This window comes from Pipistrellus hanaki, assembly GCF_964339955.1.
Source record: "Pipistrellus hanaki genome assembly, chromosome: 11".
In the NCBI taxonomy this organism is placed as follows: Eukaryota; Metazoa; Chordata; class Mammalia; order Chiroptera; family Vespertilionidae; genus Pipistrellus; species Pipistrellus hanaki.
This window is the reverse complement of record NC_140513.1, coordinates 17321051-17340272: the sequence shown is the minus strand read 5'-3', so window position 1 is coordinate 17340272 and position 19222 is coordinate 17321051. Positions and strand designations below refer to the sequence as shown.

Below are 19222 nucleotides of genomic sequence, written 5' to 3'. Positions count from 1 at the left end.
TTCTTTCCCAAACCATAGGATTATTATGCTCCTCAGAACCAGGGTGGTGGAACCAGCCTTGCAGGATGAGCGGGGACAGAGGACAGCTGTGAGCATTTAGAGCTCCTTTAAGGGCAACAATGTGCAGTGTGGTTTCCCATTCACAAGTCTTTGCTCATTGAAAAATGTTTGGGGAACTGCTTCCCCTAAAATTTCAATGTGATTTTTAGGAAGATTCAGTTTTATGTAAATCTTTAAATCTTTTCTGATTTAATAACTCAGGAGCTGTTGACTTTTGGCCTCCCAGAGAAGCAGATAAACTTTGAACATTTGAAAATAAAAAACTAATGAAGAGCATTAAGTGACGAATTTAACTTCCATTGGCTGGGCATAGCTGAGTGTGTATTTCCTAAACCCGCCCCAGCAGACAGGTACAAAACCCGTGATCACTTTTATATCACATCATCACTATTACACATACCTTCTCTTCTAACAGATATGGAATAAACTTCTAAGGCTGAGATTTACTATGCACTGTCTGTCTTTTTCAACCTCAAGGTTACACTGCAATATTCTTTTTTTTTTTTTTTTTTTTTTTATCAAATCTTCTCTTAGTTTCACTAACTTATTAACTCATCAAATTTTCACTAAGCACTTTCTATGTGCCAAACACCATGCCAGGAATGGTAAGAGTGGTAAAGGAGTTAGACACAGCTCCTACTTTCAGAAAGCTTACCAACTGGTGAGAGAGACAATTAACGAAGCGCACATGTATACACTGTGTATTAAGTCCCAATAGAAGGAGTACAACATGCTATGGGGACACACAGCAGGGACATCTGACCTAGTCCAGTGAGTCCCAGCAATGCTTTTCATTAAAAAGGCACTTTAAGTATAGACCATGATACTGGATTTGGCTAGAAAGCGGGTAGCATTCTATACAGAGGGGAAAACAAGTGTAAAGATGACACTGACCTCAGGGAACTAAAACAAGTTCAAGATGGCTAGAAAATAAAACGTAAGGCGGGCAGCAGAGAGAGGAGTCTGCAGAGACAGACAGAAAGAAGCCATGAAAAGTTTCCATTTTATCTTGAAGGCCATATAAAGCCACGGTGGGAATTTTAAGTACAGAGGAGCATAGCATTTACGCTTCAGAAAAACCAGAGAGGCTTTGTGGGGGTGCAAAAATAACTTTCCTCGTGTTAGCATAGGTAGCTGATATTAACGGGAGCAGAGGGAATCCAACATTGTTGAGATCATCAACTGAGGAGCTGAATGAGATAATAAGCCTGCTTCACTAGGAAATTGCAGCATTCATAGGCTCCCCAGGGAACCTCTGCATCCTACACCCTGGGGACCTAATCCCTAGTTACCAGGGAAGGGGGAAGAATAAAAAGAGCAGGAGACATTCCTCTGCTGGGGACAGGCACAGAAGCCAGGTGGCACGGGGGAGGTGCTCCTGCTTTGAGGCATGCTCAGTAGGAACTAAGATGGTGATCACAAGGCCGCAGAGCCCAGCCTGGGAAAAGGACTGGACTGGATAAGGGACAGAGCACCCCAGAAGATCTAGAAAATGGATAGGGTAGGGGGAGGGCCCCGTGCCAGCCCAAGAAAGACTGGGAAGTGGATTGGTTATTCTAAAAGGGTGCCTGGTCCTTCCCAAGCCCGAAATAATATAAGCAGCCTAACAAGGGCATGTGGGATCTCTCTCTCTCCTTCCTTCTCTCTTCACCCCTACCCTCCCCAACATACACTCGCCCTATTTACACATTCTCTCTTCATAACAGCCACGAAGCCCTATCAGCCACCTGTGGCCCCACAGCCACAGACTCCAAGCGCCAGCCAGGGCACAGCTGGGAACAGAAGCTAGCCCAGGGGGATGGGGACGGAACGGAACCAACAGCACAGAGGAAGCACCTCCCCCTGGAGGCTGGCTTTTGCTCTGAGCCCGATGAAGACAAGGCTGGACTTGTTTCACAATGTTTTTGCTTCTACAATAAATCCTACCACTACCCCTGACCCTCCCATATGTGGGCACCCAGAAAGCTTTCCTTTTTGAGTCCATGAGAGGACCCCATTTCCACTGGCAACACTCCCGCCTCTAAATTCTTCTAACTGCACTAACAATCAAATTAATATAAGAAAGAGCAACAGGAACCGTGTCTACAATTTATTACAGGTGTACGCTTGGAGTGTCATAAGATATAAGAGATCCAAAGATACACAGGACACCGGAGGATGACATGCCACTCTGGACAAAGGAGGGGAGGCAGGGGTTTGGGATTTCAAAGGAAACGCAGGTAATTCATAGGTAGCCGAGAGGGGGCAAACCCCTGGTAACCAATTCCTGCTGGGCCACCCGGAGACAGTGTGGCTCAGAAGGAGACTCAACACACAGGCTTTGCTAACTGTCTGCCTGTCTGCCACATTTAGTGTGTAATAAGATGCTAAGGTGATGTTCCTTTCCTTCAAGCAGGTTTTTCTATCTGAATTCCTTTAGATTGGTAAGGAGGGAAAAGTCAAAGGTTCTTTCTGAGTCTTCTGTTTCTTAATAACTAGCTTAAAATCATATCCCAAAAGGTATATTTTGGGTGGTAAACTTTAGTCTCCCTTAGCGGCACTATGGAAAGTAGACCATATGGGGAACCAGACTAGAGAGGCAGGGGCGGGGGAAAAGGCCCCTGAGGGTAACCCCAGCGCTGGATCACCCCACAGGGAACACAGAGGGCTGCACAGATTCAAGAAATGTGCCAGCAACAGAGTCAAAGGAGAGGCAACAGTCAGCAGAGGTTGAGTCCAGTAGCTCCCTAGTAACCAGATTTCTCTCTTCCCCCCTCATTATACCAAACTAAGATGATGGAAAGTACATCCCAACTGAAATTCTGAGGTTTAATGTAAAGGTCTGCAGGAGCTGTAATGTTTTGTTTTTTTAAAATATATTTTTATTAATTTCGGAAATATTAATGATGAGAGAGAATCATCGGTAGGCTGCCTCCTGCACACCCCACACTGGGGATCGAGCCCGCAACTGGAGCATGAGCCCTTGACTGGAATCAAACCCGGGGCCCACTAGTCCGCAGGCCAACGCTCTATCCACTGAGCCAAATTAGTTAGGGCAGGCGCTGTAAAGTTTTTGAAGAACATCTTTATATCTCATTTTTCACAAACATGGAAAACTAAAACAAAACAACTCTTCAAAACAGCAATGAGTCAGTAATCATTCTTCCCTAGAGAAAGACAAAGCTGAGCTCCTAAAGGACCACATTTGATCGTCACCTCTGGGAGGGTCGGGTGTGACAGAAGGCAATGGAAAACGATGCCGAGAACAGCATTCCTGGAAGTTCCTGGGGTAGTCTCCTGCTTCCTCCTTACAGGGTTTTCTGAGCTTGGATATTCAGAGATTGCTGCTCAGCCTTTGGTAGGAGTGAAATGCATACATCAAATCAAGTCTGATTGTCCTGTCCAAATATCAAGAAAGCACTCCAAGCCATATGATTGCAGGAGTGTTTTTATCCTTTCAAACAGCCCCAGTGTTACAGAGAAGAGAAAGGGATAGGTTCTGATTATGACTTAATCAGCCCGAAGCTGTCGGAAGCCCAATGCTGCGCGACATTCACCACAGCACATGCTGCTGCATTCACACTAAAGGGAGGGAAGTATATACGACTTCTTAGTATATACTCATTAAAGAAACCACTTTCCTACATCTCTCCTTAGCTGGACAGTTGGTCATCCGTCTGCAGACAGATGGCAGTACATAGAAAGAGTCTTCAAATGGGTCTTTTCAGTCCCCGGTGCCTGCATCTGCAGCTAGAAGGTAAGTCTGCCTAATGAAATGCAACCATCCACCTGCTGTTATCACACAGTAACATCAATTCCCAGGAGAAGCCAAACGTTCCACAGCTCATGCCTCAGTAGAGACTATTGCTTCACAGCCCATTCGTTCCTTCCACTAGGAAGTGAACACATTCCAAGTTCAAAACACTGTGAACAGGTGCTGTGGATACATCAGCTACTAAAACTGACATGGCCCCTGCAATGGCAGCAACCACAGTCCAGTGGGAAAAGAAAAGTAATTGAGTGAATGCTTATATCTTGAACATGCCATCAACCTCTAGGCAAAAGATTAGAAGATCTTTCTCTGAGGAATTTACTGGCCCAAAAAGGGAACCGCAAAGCAATGTCACCAAAGGCTGCACAAGGCAATGGCCCTACCAGATTTATTGTGGTAACATACTTAACCCACTCACAGCTCTTGACTCAAGAGCCCAAAATATCTGGTCTTTGATATCATGTTTGTGTTAATACTATAAAAATGAAGAGCTTTTACAGATATAACTAAGGTCTCAGTTGGCTTTAATCAGAAGTATGACGGGTGGGGCAGGCTTAATAAGGTGAGCTTTTTAAAAGGTTTTTAGCAGAGACAGAAGTCAGAAAAACACTCTCCAGCTGGCCTTGAGGAAGCAAACATCCCTGTATGAATGGCTGGAGAAATGGCCTACAGGAGCTGCACGCCTCAGTTCCACAAGTGCAAGGAAATAATTCTGCCAATAATGAACGAGCTTGGTAGAAGACCCCAATCCATCCATAAAAACCCCAGCTGCAGCTGGCCCCTTGACTGTGGCCTTGTCAGACTCCAGGCAGAAGACCAGCTGAATTGTGCCTGGACTCCTGACCCGTGGGGACGACTATAATAAACGTATGCTGCTTAAAATCACTAAATTAGTGGTAATTTGTTATGGATTATAGAAAATAAACCAGACTGAAAAATAAAATAAAACAGCAGACATGGAAATCTCTATGGCAGTTTTAGAAGATAAATGACCAGAGTGTAGGTGCTGAAACACCTCTATCCTGCCAGGCCACTCGGGTCAAGAAGGCAGAGATGATCCCGCTTGAACTCACCGCTGACTCTGAGCAGGCCACGGAGTCTGGTTTGCCATGGGCACGGAGTTCGTGGGACTCACTAGCATGGCACTGTAGATGTTGGAAGCGACCACAAGGATGCAGAGAAGTATGGGCCCGATGATTGCTCCTTCCAGGCCCAGGTAGTATGCTCCGCCAGCCACGGCCAGGCCTGTCAGGTAAGGATGGCCGCCTCTGGAGAAAAGAGCACACAGATTGGCTCATGGCTTCTAACAAACACAAACCCTGGAGTAAATCTGTATCACATTCTCTAACACACCAGTCATTCTCCAATACACCAGGCCTTTGACTGCTAGTATGTTACCGCTCTCTTCAGATTGTCTCAATGTGGATAACTGAACACTGTAATAGCATTGAGACGGAAGAATTTTCTTGTTTACATAACATGTCTGACCTCTGCCTTTCATATAGGTCCAGCAACTGAAGGAGTGAAGTCAGTAATGTTAACAGGTAGGAACCTTGCACGCACTACGTGGCTGCCTGAAGTGGGTTAATGCCGGCTTGCGATTGGTTATATCAGTCACCTGTTAAGTTTACCTCCATGAAGAACAATTAAGCGAGCCCAATTTAGTAATTAATTAATTAATTAATTATGGTTTTTTAAAGATGATGACAATATAAGAGCCTCCCTGTTATCATAGGTTAGACTTCTTGGCAACTCCCAAAAGTATAGTTTTTAGTGTAGGTACTGCTAAAAAACCTCATGACGAAAAGATCTGTTGGAAAACCCAAGATTTTTACTTCACAAGAGAGTCATAATTGACCTCCAGCATATCACAATATCACTGACATAAATGGAACAAAATGATAGATTATAGCAGCACAGCACAATGATAATGATAACAAGGGCCGCTGCCGTGAGGGGAACTGGAAAAAGGTATGTTGTTTGTTTCTAGTTTTTAAACACACATAGCTATAACAATTTAGTGAGGGGCAAATAGCTATATACCCTAGAACAGTGGTTCTCAACCTTTCTAATGCCATGACCCTTTAATACAGTTCCTCATGTTGTGGTGACCCCCAACCAGAAAATTATTTTCGTTGCTACTTCATAACTGTAAGTTTGCTACTGTTAATGAATCGTAACATAAATATTTTTGTAAATAACTTGTCCTTATATAATTTCAAATTAGCTGAAGGGTGTACTCTTCAGACCACATCTAACCTTATTGTGATGATAAGTTTTACTGAAAGAAAACTTACTACTAGTATGATAGTCTCAGTAGGCTGTATCCTGAATTTAAGAAGCTGATTAAAATTCAACATCTGGTGACATCCCAGATTCTCATAAACAATGTGAATCTGAATATATAACTAAATGAACATCATCAGCAAAAGAGCAACACAGCAGAACCTAAAATATCAAAATCTACTACACACACACACATACACATACACACACACACACACACACACACACACACACACTTTGATATTATGTGGCTCAAGTTTTAAATTTAACCTGTCCCCATCAAACAACCATACTATCTAACATCTTAAATAAGAGAGCTGTTTGTCAAATATTTAGCTTGAGATTTGGTTTTACGTGGAAATCACCAGACATACAACTTAATAATGTCTTTTCTCCAAAAGCAAAGACTTTCTGAAAATAATCACAAACTTGTTACTTTGAATATTTAATGTACATCTAGTAATATGTTTCTTAGGTTAAATTGTTCACATTTTTGTTTTAACTCGGGGTGTTTTTTATTATAAATTATACTTACAAAATACCAAAATACCTTGCAAACAATATTAATTATATTAAATTAAACTCTGATTACATAGTGGAGAACACAGACTGTTACTTCACTAAAAACTCCCACCCCCTGCCCTTTCTCCCATCTCCAAAAGAAATATAAAAACTCTCCTTTAAAAATGCCACAGAAATCCCTGGACATGATACCTGGAAGCTCTATAGGATACTTACCCCGAAATATCAGAATAGATGGCAGTATCTACAAAGTATGTTGGCAAGAGATGAAAAACCAGCAGTAAGACGGCTTTGCATCCTAGGCCTTGTGTAAGCCACAGGTCTAGAACTGCAGGGATTGCTGCCCAGTATGTCCCCAGAAATGGTACTGCTCCAAGGATGGCTGCTAAAGCTGGTAAGAGATTAATTAAGAAATGCAACTGAACATCATCAGCAAAACAGCAACACAGCAGAACCTGAACACTAACTCCTCCCATTTGAAAATTTCTACCAAAACAAGTTAAACAGCAACTCAAAATTTCAGGGAAAGCTATGTCCTTGTTTAACTAAGTTTGCTAGTTACCGTATTTTTCGGACCATAAGACGCACTTTCCCCCCCCCAGAAGTGGGGGGAAAAAGTCCCTGCGTCTTATGGTCCAAATACAGCCTACACATATACTGTAAAAAAAAAGTTTTTTTACTTGCCCGGCTCTGTGTGGTCTGTGTGTGCTTGCCCGGCTCTAAAATGGTTCTAAATGCTGCTGTTTACTTTACAGGGTTGATTACATGTGCTTATGACTGTGATGTTGGGTTTTAATGCACATAAAATATTTTAGGACACTATATGTTTCAGAATCTTTTTTTCTTCATTTCCCTTCTCTAAAAACTGGTGCGTCTTATGGTCCGGTGCGTCTTATGGTCCGAAAAATACGGTAAATGGTCTGAAATCTTAAAACTTGATATTGAAAATCTTTCTAAAATGTGTGTCTACTTCATAAATCTATTTTTTAGCAACTAAATTTCTGTATCTTGTGGTTATTTTGAACCAATGGCTAGTTAATTAATATACACTCCTATAACATCGCTATAGAACATTGGTCAAAATTGGTACTGAGTCCAAAGCCAAATCAGTTTCTATAGCTCAGATATGAGTATTAGTCTTTACCTTGATTCTAATTTAAAAAAAAAGAAATGTAATTTAAAAATAACAAAACACCCAGCTTGTTGAGGATCTTACTGAAGCTTGTCTCCTTCCAGAACATCACATTAAAGCACTCTACAGAACCAAACCGGTTTGGCTCAATGGATAGAGCGTCGGCTTGGGGACTGAAGGGACCTGGGTTTGATTTCGGTCAAGGGCATGTACCTTGGTTGCGGGCATATCCCCAGTAAGGAGTGTGCAAGAGGCAGCTGATCGATGACTCTCTCTCATCGATGTTTTTAACTCTCTATCTCTCTCCCTTCCTTTCTGTACAAAATCAATAAAATATATATTTTTTTAAAAAGATTTATAAAGCACTCTACAGAGACATGGGCTCTCCTGATTAAAAGTCAAGCAGACGTGGATTCCAATTCTGGTCCTAACCATGAACCAGCCCTGTGACTTGGAAAACTTTGGTTTCCCATCTATATGACAGGGACATTACCTGCCCTGCCTGCCTCATAGGGCTGTCATGAACAACCTCCATGTGCTGTCAGAGGATGGCTATGTGAAAAACAAAGTAGGGAACAACCTGAATGAACTTGGGAATGTAAAGGAGGATGGGAGCACAGACCCGAGTAGAAAAAACTGGTGGTAGAGGCAAATGTGGAAGGCAGATATATTTAGGAAGACAAGCAGCCACAGAAATAAAGGTAGAAAAAGTGGAAGGAGAGGAGCAGAGATAACACAGAAAAGTAAAAGATGGTCATTAAACCATCCTGGTGCGTATGGAATGTGGGTATTATCAGAACAGACCTCAAGAGGTGTGGGGACAGTTTGCAGGCCTTTAGAAGCATTCATCTTGCCCAAAGGACAATCTCCTTCATGGGGCAAAGCTATTTGACCAACTCACTGCTTCCTGCCAATCAGTTCAGTTCAAACACTTATTGAGTGCCAATTATGGTTGGTGGTGTGCTTAGTGATAAGACATTCATTCATTCAACCAATAGTACACAGTGCTTCCTATGTGCTGGGTATTATTCTAGCTTCTGGGGATACAGCAATAAATTAACATGACAAATTGTATTTCTGTTCCTAATTTGGACTAGATTCGATCTCAAAATTTTAGTATTTTCAATTTGGGGAATATGACACTTCCCAATGTATGCAAAAAGGCTGAACTTTTCTTAAGTAGAGGGCAGTGAAAGTTATGACACAGTCGTTACCTGATGGTATGAAGACAATATTGATGCCAAATATAGTGTGAGTCAGCCAGGTATACAATCCATAGAAGCCAGCCATTTTGAGGGAAGCATCAAACACCCCTCTAGAAGGCCCAAAGATAAAAGGAAAAGTAAGTAAACATAGTATTTCAGAAAAATCACTATTTCTAGGCTTCTAGGCTTCGGGTTACAAATCTGTTAACAGCTTCAATTTTTCCAATGCCTGAGAATGCTGTTTTCATTCTAACAAAACATAAAGACTTCTTTTAAAACCCAGAAATGTTTTCTAAACTACTCTTTACATTTCTTTCTGATGAAAAGATAAGTGGACTAAAACACCTTTAAATACCTTACACACTGAGATAATGAATCAACTTTTCACTTCTAAAGCAGACCTTTTACTGCCAAAACAAGTGAAAAGAAAATTAAGCGTGAACATCGTATTTCTGAGGATACAGTTAAACTCTAAGACCTCTAGGCCGTGAGCACCCTCCCCTTTGGGAAGAGCAAGGGAGGGATAACAGAACTTGTACTTAGCAGCCTTCCTTCTGTTAACAAAATTCCCCACATTTCTTCAACTATTCAACCAAGCCCACAAAGTAACTTCTGCAGATGCTAACTATCAAAGAATGCATGTCATTGGGAGAGAATTTATGAAAGAAAGAAAGAAAAAAAGAGTAAAAAGAAAACCAAACATATTAACTCCAAAGTAAAATCAGAGACAAAAATACAAGAGGTGTGGGGGCAATGGGATGTTAAGGACACATGTGTAATACCTTAGTCAATAAAGAAAAATAAAATAAATAAAATCTCCCTAAGTCATATGCCCTAAAAAAATAAAATACCTATCTATCTATCTATCTATCAAAAACCCGTGGTCCTAAAGCTATAAAGACCAAAGACTGGGGCTGGTGGGCAGGGCTGTGAGCATGGCAGGGCAGCGGGTGGGGCTGGGCGATTTTGTGCACTGGGTTTCTAATACATATATATATGGGGTAAAAACAGATGCACATATTCGGTGATTAGTAGGAATGAAGTACAAAAAAAGGGCAGTCTCAGGCACTCCATTTGTGCTTTTCAAGTGGAAAATTATTAAGACAGTACGGCGTCAGGAGCAGCAAATTTTAAGTTATCGCAAGGCATCACAAAATTACAAAAACCAGGATTCTGGAGGGCATGGGAGAGGAACGCTCACATACTCATGAGAAGGAAAAGCTCCCTGCAATGGAAAAAGCAGAGGCTGGCGCAGCAAAGATGGCACTGAACCCACGAAAGGAAAGCTTTTCCAAAGTAGCCCAAGAGGTTTCCTGTCATGTCAGAGCAGTCAAGCTCTGGGACCTCCTGATTCAGTCATTTAATAGGGTTTGGAGACACGGATTGTGACAGTGGCTCCCCAAATGTGAAACCTTCTTTGGCACCCTGACCAGCAGCTTTCACTCAAGAAGTTCTTAAAAGTGCCATGTGACCTCTGACAATAAGTTCACAGATTAAAGTGGTGTCAAAAAGACGGAAAGGAGTGGAGATGGCCCACAGGAAATATAAAAAATGTAAGTAGTAACTGAATAGAGGAGACAGAGGAAAAGGAAAACGGCAAGGGGAAAGAACTGGCAGTGTCTCAAAGACATGGAGAAGCCCAGCATGGAGGGGCCATGGAAGAAAAGGGAACACATTTAGTTTGGGCAATGGTTAGGAAAAAAAGGAAGATGAGGTAGCTGGAAATAAGAGACGAGGCCTAAGAGAGATACGCCAGAACGGGTTACTCACAGAAACAGATAAGCTATCCCGAGGGGAAAGCCTGGAGAAAATGGGGCAATGGGCTGTGCGCTCCAAGGGACCAGAGACAAATAAACACCAGCCAGAGATAACGAAATCGTTTCTGGAGTGGGAAGAAAACCGCTGGAGTGTGGTATTCCCAGAGACCAAGGGAAAAAGCAGCTTTTGAAAAGGAGAGGATAATAACAGACCAAATACCACAGAGAAATTAATGAGAATTAAGTCTAAGAAAAAAGGTACAGAATTTGACTAGAACGGGGGGGGGAGTTGATGAGAAAAGATATAGTTGTAGTGCTTCCATCAACCTTACGTTATTTAAGAAATGTTAAGCCAAAAGTAAGTTGACATCACAGGTACAGTAGAATGTCACAACTGAATCATCTGCTGGGGTGGCAAAGAGGCAACACTCAATCCAAAAAGGACCGCTTGCAGGAAACAGCATGGTCCTCTTTTTCTGTCTTTGAGAATATTGATTGTTCACGATTTTCTCACTAAGGCACTGTTTAAGGAGTTTTGTGGACCCTAAGTGCATTAGATATTGTTTGCAGTTACTAAATATATTCATGCAACTCAATGAGGGAGGAAAAGACAACATATTGCCCCCTATCGTATTATTATACTTACGATCTGGTACACAAGCTTTATAAAACAGCAGAGGAAAATCCTCTAACCATTTACTAAGAACATTTTGACACCCTCAAATTCCTAGCCGTTTTTCTTCTCTCTTTTTTCTGTCTCAACTTGATTGAACTATAATTTATAACAGTAAAACTCACCAATTCTAAGTACATAATTCAGTAAATTATGACAAACGTAAACAGTTTCATAACCACTGCTGCAATCAAGATATAAAACATTTCTATCACCGCCAAAAGTTCCCTCACACCTTTTCATAGTCAATCCCTCCCTAAACCTGGATCTCTGAAAGCCACTGGATATGCTTTCTGTCACTACAGTTTGGCCTTCTCTACAGGAGAGTCAGGGAAGGAGACATGAGGACAGAAGTCGGAGAGAAAGAGATTGGAAGATGCTAAGTAAAAAAATTAACAAGGGATTGTTTCAATTATAGAGGCAAATAGCAAACATTTGTATCTAAACACCAGTTCTATTATAAGCATATTAAAATAAATTTAGTAATTTTTAAAGCAACACAATGAAAAACTAAATACAAGACAAAGTTTTTTTAAGGTCATTTTCCTTGGAAACTTAAAGAAGTAAATGGTTAGGTTTATTAGAACAATCTTTAACCAAGTAGGTTAAATAAACAGTATATTTAATGATTTGGTTATTATTTAAGAACTCTAGCTAATTTAATTTCCCAATTATCCATAAGAAAGTCTATCTCTCTATTCCAATATTAGGAGAGATATCTCTTCAAATAAATGAAAATACATTTTCTAACAGCTTTAAGTTTTCCCTTACACATTTCAAATAAAGGTTTATAACCTTAAATCATGAGTATTTCTTTCCAATGAAAATACATTTTGCTCCACGTAAAAAATGGAAGTACTGATTTACCAAATGATCAACACTGATTTTTTTTTTTAAAAACCCAAACACTTTTAATCCTCCAAAATTGGGGGAAAGACATGAGAAGCGTGTTCACTTTCCAAATGAAAACCTCCCAATACAAACATCCTCCCCACTGGCACTGAAAAGCTGCAATCCCACAAGCAAGAGCCATACCCGTGTGCATGCACTCATGTGAAAATATCACACACACTAAATTGCACTGAGGCCGTGAAACATGCAACTTAGTAATGTGCAATATCTCCACCAGAGCAAGCAGAATGGGAGCATCAGGGAAGAAGGGTATGATGCAAACATTCTTGACACAACATGCTCTAAGGGGAGGAAAATGGTTTGGGAATGAAGGATGCATGCCACTGACTCAAAACTTCATGAAATGAAAACCCAACCACAAATGCATTTAATTTAGAATGCTTATGCAGAATTGTGAGTGACAATTAAGGTTCAAAAATTCAATGAGACAGTGATTATAAAGTAACCACATATTTCAAAAGGCAAAGCCTGAAGAACAAAGACATGTTCACTGTCTGGTCATGCAATTAACTCCCAATTCCAATTCCATCTTTAACTTACTAATGGACCCCATAAAATGAGTTTAATGAGTGGCTTAACTGCAGCATCAATGATGACTAATGATTGATGCTTATGAAGTCTGTTAATCACTGGTAATTTGCAGACTAAACTACACTCTCAGGACACTATAATACTATTTCATTATCATCTGTACAATATTTTTCCTCTTGAAATGTTTCTCTATGAAGAGCTATGTTCCATCATGAAGACAATCCTTCAGAATGCAAAGTTTGACAGAAGCTCTTAGAACTAGAACTCACTGCCTTCATATACATGAGAAGGATCTTCAGAGGCATCTATGTAAAACCCATACATTTTTCTTTTAAGTCTTGAGTTTGACCCAGAAAAAAAAAAATAGACCGAAAGCACTTAAGACTGCTAAAAGTCATCCTGAATTACAACCTTTAATTTATATAATCTGATATATTATAGCTGTAGTTAGAAAAATGGCCCAAGCTGTAATAAGCTCTCTAGTTTTGTACCATTATCTTCAGACTCACAAAAACCTATCAGTTTTGAGACCATTAGGATGGTACTAAGGATTGTTAAAAAAAAATTTTTTTTGGCCAAAGCTGGTTTGGCTCAGTGGATAGAGCGTTGGTCTGTGGACTGAGGGGTCCCAGGTTTGATTCCAGTCAAGGGCATGTTCATTGGTTGCGGGCACATCCCCGGTAGGGAGTGTGCAGGAGGCAGCTGGTCAATGTTTCTCTCGCATTGATGTTTCTAGCTCTCTATCCCTTTCCCTTCCTCTCTGTAAAAAAATCAATAAAAAATAGAAGAAAAAAAAATTCTGTATTAAAAATAATATGATAAAATGAATGGGTTTATCCAAGTATACTTTGGAACCAAGACATGGGCTAATGTTAGAGTGCATAATTAGTGTGTGCAAACTCAAGTCGACAAGGCAAATCTAATTTGTATAAAGATACTGTTTTCCTCATATCTCTGAAGATGACTGAACTCTTCTAATCTTAAATTCCCTCTAGAGCTAGACTTGAATTTTCAGCCATCAGCTTCATGTGTCCATATGAATAGTCTCAACAGAACCACAAAGTTAACTCATGAACTTCTCCCCAACCAGCTCCTCGTGGAATACCAGAAGGATTATGTGTTTTCACTATCCTGGCACAAAACATAGCTCTGCTTATCAATTACAAACAACCATGACATTAGAGTATTAAATATAAAGCAAAGGGCCGAAACTGGTTTGGCTCAGTGGTAGAGCGTCAGTCTATGGACTGAAAGGTCCTGGGTTCGATTCCGGTCAAGGGCATGTGCCTTGGTTGCGGGCACATCCCCAGTGGGGGGTGTGCAGGAGGCAGCTGGTCAGTTTTTCTCTCTCATTGACATTTCTGGCTCTCTATCTCTCTCCCTTCCTGTCTGTAAAATATCAATAAAATAAATAAATAAATAAATAAATAAAAATAAATAAATATAAAGCAAAGGATAACTTGGTTTTCATAACAAAGGATAACTTGATTTTCATGAGAGAGAAAAAACAAACAAACAAATGGTGACTCAATGACCCACATTCATAGGATGGTTAGTAAGTGTTCACTAAGGAAATAGAACAAGGGAAAATTCAAAAGCTGAGATTGAAAGACAGAAAAGCTTTTGTGAGAATAAGAGTCGGTGCTAATAAAGACTACTTTAGGAAAATAAGCTATCATATTTCTTGAAGTTCTCTATGGACAAGGTAGATTTTTTTTGGTAAATCTTGGCTTAAGTCAACTGACTAGAGGATTCTGCGACTCTTTGAGATGGTGGATTGACTAGCTTTATTCTACTGGGAAGACAGAAGATTATTTTCCTTTTTGGTAAAAAACTTTTTGGCAGATAAATGGCATTTAGATAAACTCAAGTTAATCTATTGCTGGAGTTTTCATCATTCATTTACTCAATAAAGATGATAACCAAGAGTCACACAGGCTGAAAAGGCCAGGAGTTCTTCCTGAGGAACAGCTTCATCCTGAAAGCTCCCCAACTTAGAGCCTTTACATGAATGCCAACGCTCTCTCCCTCACCCACCCCCTCCCCCATCCCCAAAGGTACCATAGTAGATAAGAACTGTGTGTTTTTTTAAAATCCAAAATGAAAAAAACAAAACAAAAACACTTTGATTTCTAATCAAGGATGCAAGATACTGGTGAAGACCTTACCCAAGCCTTGTAGTAGGAAAAAGGGAGAAAACCTACCAAAGTTCCCAGAGAGAAGGTATTTGAGGAACATCCAACCTATTGAAATGAGGAGGGTTTTCTGAAGATCCAAGGGTTATCTTCACTAGCTGGTACATGAATACATTAAAAAAAAAAGCCAAGAAAATGGTTCCTCCTCTCTTCCTGTTGGAAGCAGGAGAGTATTTTCCCCTGCTGTGACTATTCACCATGAGGACCTGGTCTAGCTTTGGAAGTAAATCTCATAAAGTTGTTGAATCTGCCCTATGACTGGGTCCCCTGAAATTTTTAACTTATCTACCATGTGCCTCCAGCAATTCTTAATTTTCCTTACCCTAGCACTGGTTCCCCTGGCAATTCTGCTTCTGAGTCTCTGCTCAGTTCTGCATCATATTTATGGAGTACACCTTGTAGAAAATATACTGCTGAATTGTTGCAGGGAGGAGTTGCTGATTTGTCTTTTGACTGCCATGTAGCTCTGACGACCCCATTTGCAATGAATTGTTGGATTATAGTTCGGAACAAAAACTATGCTAGATCAATCCTGGATTGGACTCTGCTCCCAACATGGAAAGAAAGCTCTGGACACTGGCTCTGATTTTAGCTCTGCTGAAGCCCTAGCTACACTTCTTCAATGACTGGACAAAGGGAAATGGGACTTTGGCAACAGGGATTTAATTCCACAGAAATAAAAATCACTCTTTCTAAAAAAAAAAAAAAAAGAAGCCAAGCTCAGCCACGGATTATCAGTCAAATCAAGATTTCTGCAGAAGACTGGTTCCAAGCAATGGTATATTTTACAAGCATGTAGAAATGCCAGCCAAAGATCCACTGTTCAATAGAAGCTTGCAACCACCTGGCCAATAACTTACTAGATAAAGGAGCTCTAATGGAAACCATGAGAAGTTAACATGAGTAGCTATTCATAAAAAGTAAATATGTAGGGGAAGGCTTGGGGTGGAGTGAGAGTTGGATGGAAGGGGATAAAAAGGGAGATGATGAGAGACATCTGTAATACTGCCAACAATAAAGATTCTTTTTAAAAAGTAAAAATGTGATGAAGCATTAATGATAAGTTCAGAGCAATGAGGGACAAGGCCGAGGCTTCAAAAGGCCTCTCCCAACTGGAAACAAGAAAAAAGAAAAGGGGGGCAGGAGCCTGTGACCTGAAAAAAGCAAGCGAAGAACAAATGTTGAAGCATCTCATTCAGAAAACAAGCCCGCAATACATGGATCCCAGAAGACAGGACGGAAGTTTCTGGCCAGAACCTACAAAGCACACAGCGACTATGACTTAAAGATAACCCAAAACTCCGCACTGCCAGTGTCCAAACTACCCCTGCAGAAGGCACAGCCTGGCTGCGGAGGGAGAGGAAGACACCCGGAGGCCACCGACACCCTCCCAGAGCAGAGCTGGGATTCCTGAGAACAGGAGGGTCCTGAGAGGTGAGGTATATGAGTGAGCAAGTGACGTGATGACTGGCACCCAGAGCAAGAGCCTGCGAAGGAAAAGCCAATGGGGACAGGCCATTAATCTCTGTAAACCGTGGGCTTGAGAGTAGGATATTGGAACTGATTTGAAGTTTTTTCTTAGCAACATTTTCACTGCTTATATAATCCTCTCAAAAGGAGATAATTTTTTTTTTTTTTTTAAACATCAGCAGTTCCCTCACTTGGTTAGCACTGAATGTTACCAGGAAGACTCAAGACAGAAACCGAACGGGCTTCTCGTGAAAAGAAGTTTCTGCGAAAGAAGAATAGCGTAAATGTTATCCCTACCTGATGGCTTCTTCCACAGACTGGCCAATAATATTAGAAGAAGGGCCTGGCTGAGACAGTGGTGTCAGGCATATCACCCACTTCACGGGCTTGTAGTACTCATCACTGGAACTTAACAGATAAAACAGTGTGGTCAGGAAAATGATCTGCAAAACAAAGGACAGCATCTCCTAAAAAACCACATTTGGAGACTACAGGAAGGACACACCAAAGGCGCCAAGAAGATGCTTCCCTGTGGAAGGAATTGCGATGTGTTCTATCTGTACGTACATACCAGAGAGAGCACGAAGTTGAGAAGGGCCGTCCCGCTGTAGAAGAGGATGGTCAGGAGCGTGGTGACAGTGGTGAAAAGCAGGCTCACGTTTCGGCTCATAACAATCCACAGAGACTCCAAGATCTGAGAGGAAGAAAGCTGAATATCAGAACTAATCCTCAGGAAAGAAGGTATCTGTGTGCCTTTAATACAGTACCATAAATTGAAAGGGCAAGAACTGGGGAAAAAAAAAATCATCTGAAAACATTTGAATATTGATTAGGAAAGAAAATGATTACATAAATTATGATGAATCTATTCCAAATAATATTAGACAGCCATTAAAATCATCTCTATTATGACCATTGGAACATATTTTGTGATATAATGCTAAGTTTAAAAAGCAGGATAGGAAAATTTTAGATAAATTTAGATAGCATGATTATAACTGTAAAAATGGTATGCATAGGAATAATACCAATAGGAGAATATGTCAAAGTGCAATCATAGCATGTAGGTTCACAAGTGCGGGTCATGAAAATCTAGCATTTGATTTATTAGCTTCCTTCCACATTTCCACCTTCAACTTAACTTTATCTGCAACTACCACAGCATCTTCACTAAAATCACAATAAAAGAAATGAACAGACAGGGTCAGAGGCAGAGCTCTATAGCTGAAAATCGTTCCTCACATAAACAATGACCCTTCTATTAAGAACTAGAGTTCAGTTGATCCATCACCTGCAACTTTACAAGGACCAGATATTAAAATAAAGTTTATTAATATATGTTAACTATTACTAAAGGAAGATGTATATTGTCAATAGCACGCCTGGATGTTTTCCTATTTCTTCATAAACTTACATTCCTTTATGATAATGCCTGTTCTATTCTCCCTGAGTAATATAAAATATGGAAGCAAAATGACCAGAAAAACTTTTTTAAAAATTTTTAAACAACCTTAGTTTTCATCCCATAAACCTCACAACACCGTAAGGGAAGAAATGCAGGTGACACCATCTTTACTTTATAGGCAAACTGAAGCCCAGAGTTTTAAAAAAAACTTGCCCAAGGGCAGAGAGCTAATATGTGGAAATAGAACTCAAAACGTCTGATTTTATTTTGGTGCCTACCCTTTCCAAAACAGCAGCTCTGTTTTTTGTCATATGTTCAAGTTACACCATCTGCGCTGTGAAAGGCTACCCCTTCCTTTCCTACCTCAAATGTACCATTTATTAAAGCACATGTTGTTGTCCTCTGCATTTCCTGCAAACCTCAGCTCTGTCTTCATAAGAGAACTCTGGCAGGCTGGTCTCATTTACAAAAACGCCTTACATAAAATCTTGAAAATGTTTCACAGTGCCTACAAAAATATGCATGATTGACTGTTTGACCCTGCGGGATAAAGGGATGAATGAATAATGGCACTGATTCCAGAGACAAACCAACAATGCCCTTGCTTGTGATTTTGACAGGCATTCTTTTGGGGGGCTCAGTCATTCTGGAATTTTTATTAAAAAAAAAAAGAAAAAGTTTTGAATAGTTTCTAGGTCACAATGCTAGGAAATGCCCTGTGGTAATTCTTAAGATATTAACTGAATTCATTAATTGTAGACTGGTAGTTGCCAAGATCAAATAACCTCTCTGTATACTCAAGAGGATTGGGAAGTAAGGTTTAGAATATAAGGAAGAGCTGTTGGGCAAAGTATGATGGCAGAAAGAGACAGATAAAATTTCAAACTGTGATAGCTCTATTAGGTGAATGGGAGGAAGGGATAGTGTGAGTGCAGGAAGGAGGGTAGGAGCCAAAGGAGTTGTACGAAAACCCCGGAGGAGGAGGAGGAGGAGAGCACCAAGGGACTCGCAAGAAAGTCACATCTTTACCTGCATCTTCCATATTGGAAAGTCAAAAGATAGTATCTAAAATTGCAAAACCAAGAAAGAGCAGCGTAAACAGTATTTTAGAAATTCAGAGGTAAACACCCATAAAAAACTAAACTTGGGGTGGTGAACTCAACACACAGTACAATATATAGGTGATGTATTCTAGAATTATACACCTGAACCCTATATAATTTTATCAATCAATGTCACCCCAATAAGTTCAATAAGTACATTTTAAAAATAAAGTGATAAAATAAAACAGAATAAAGGAACTGACAGCTGTTTCTGGAGAAT

The 19222-nt window shown here is 40.4% G+C and overlaps 1 protein-coding gene across 1 annotated transcript in view; it reads right to left on the bottom strand.

Annotated features, from left to right (window-relative positions):
* Window positions 1-19222, bottom strand: part of TMEM245 (transmembrane protein 245) — a 66049-nt gene that overhangs the window by 8584 nt on the left and 38243 nt on the right. The window contains exons 12-16 of the mRNA XM_084899313.1: window positions 17066-17188; window positions 16792-16937; window positions 8966-9066; window positions 6836-7010; window positions 4885-5079 (exon numbers count right to left, since the gene is read on the bottom strand). Of these exons, the coding sequence (XP_084755439.1) occupies window positions 4885-5079; window positions 6836-7010; window positions 8966-9066; window positions 16792-16937; window positions 17066-17188 (740 nt within the window). The remainder of the gene's footprint in view (window positions 1-4884; window positions 5080-6835; window positions 7011-8965; window positions 9067-16791; window positions 16938-17065; window positions 17189-19222) is intronic.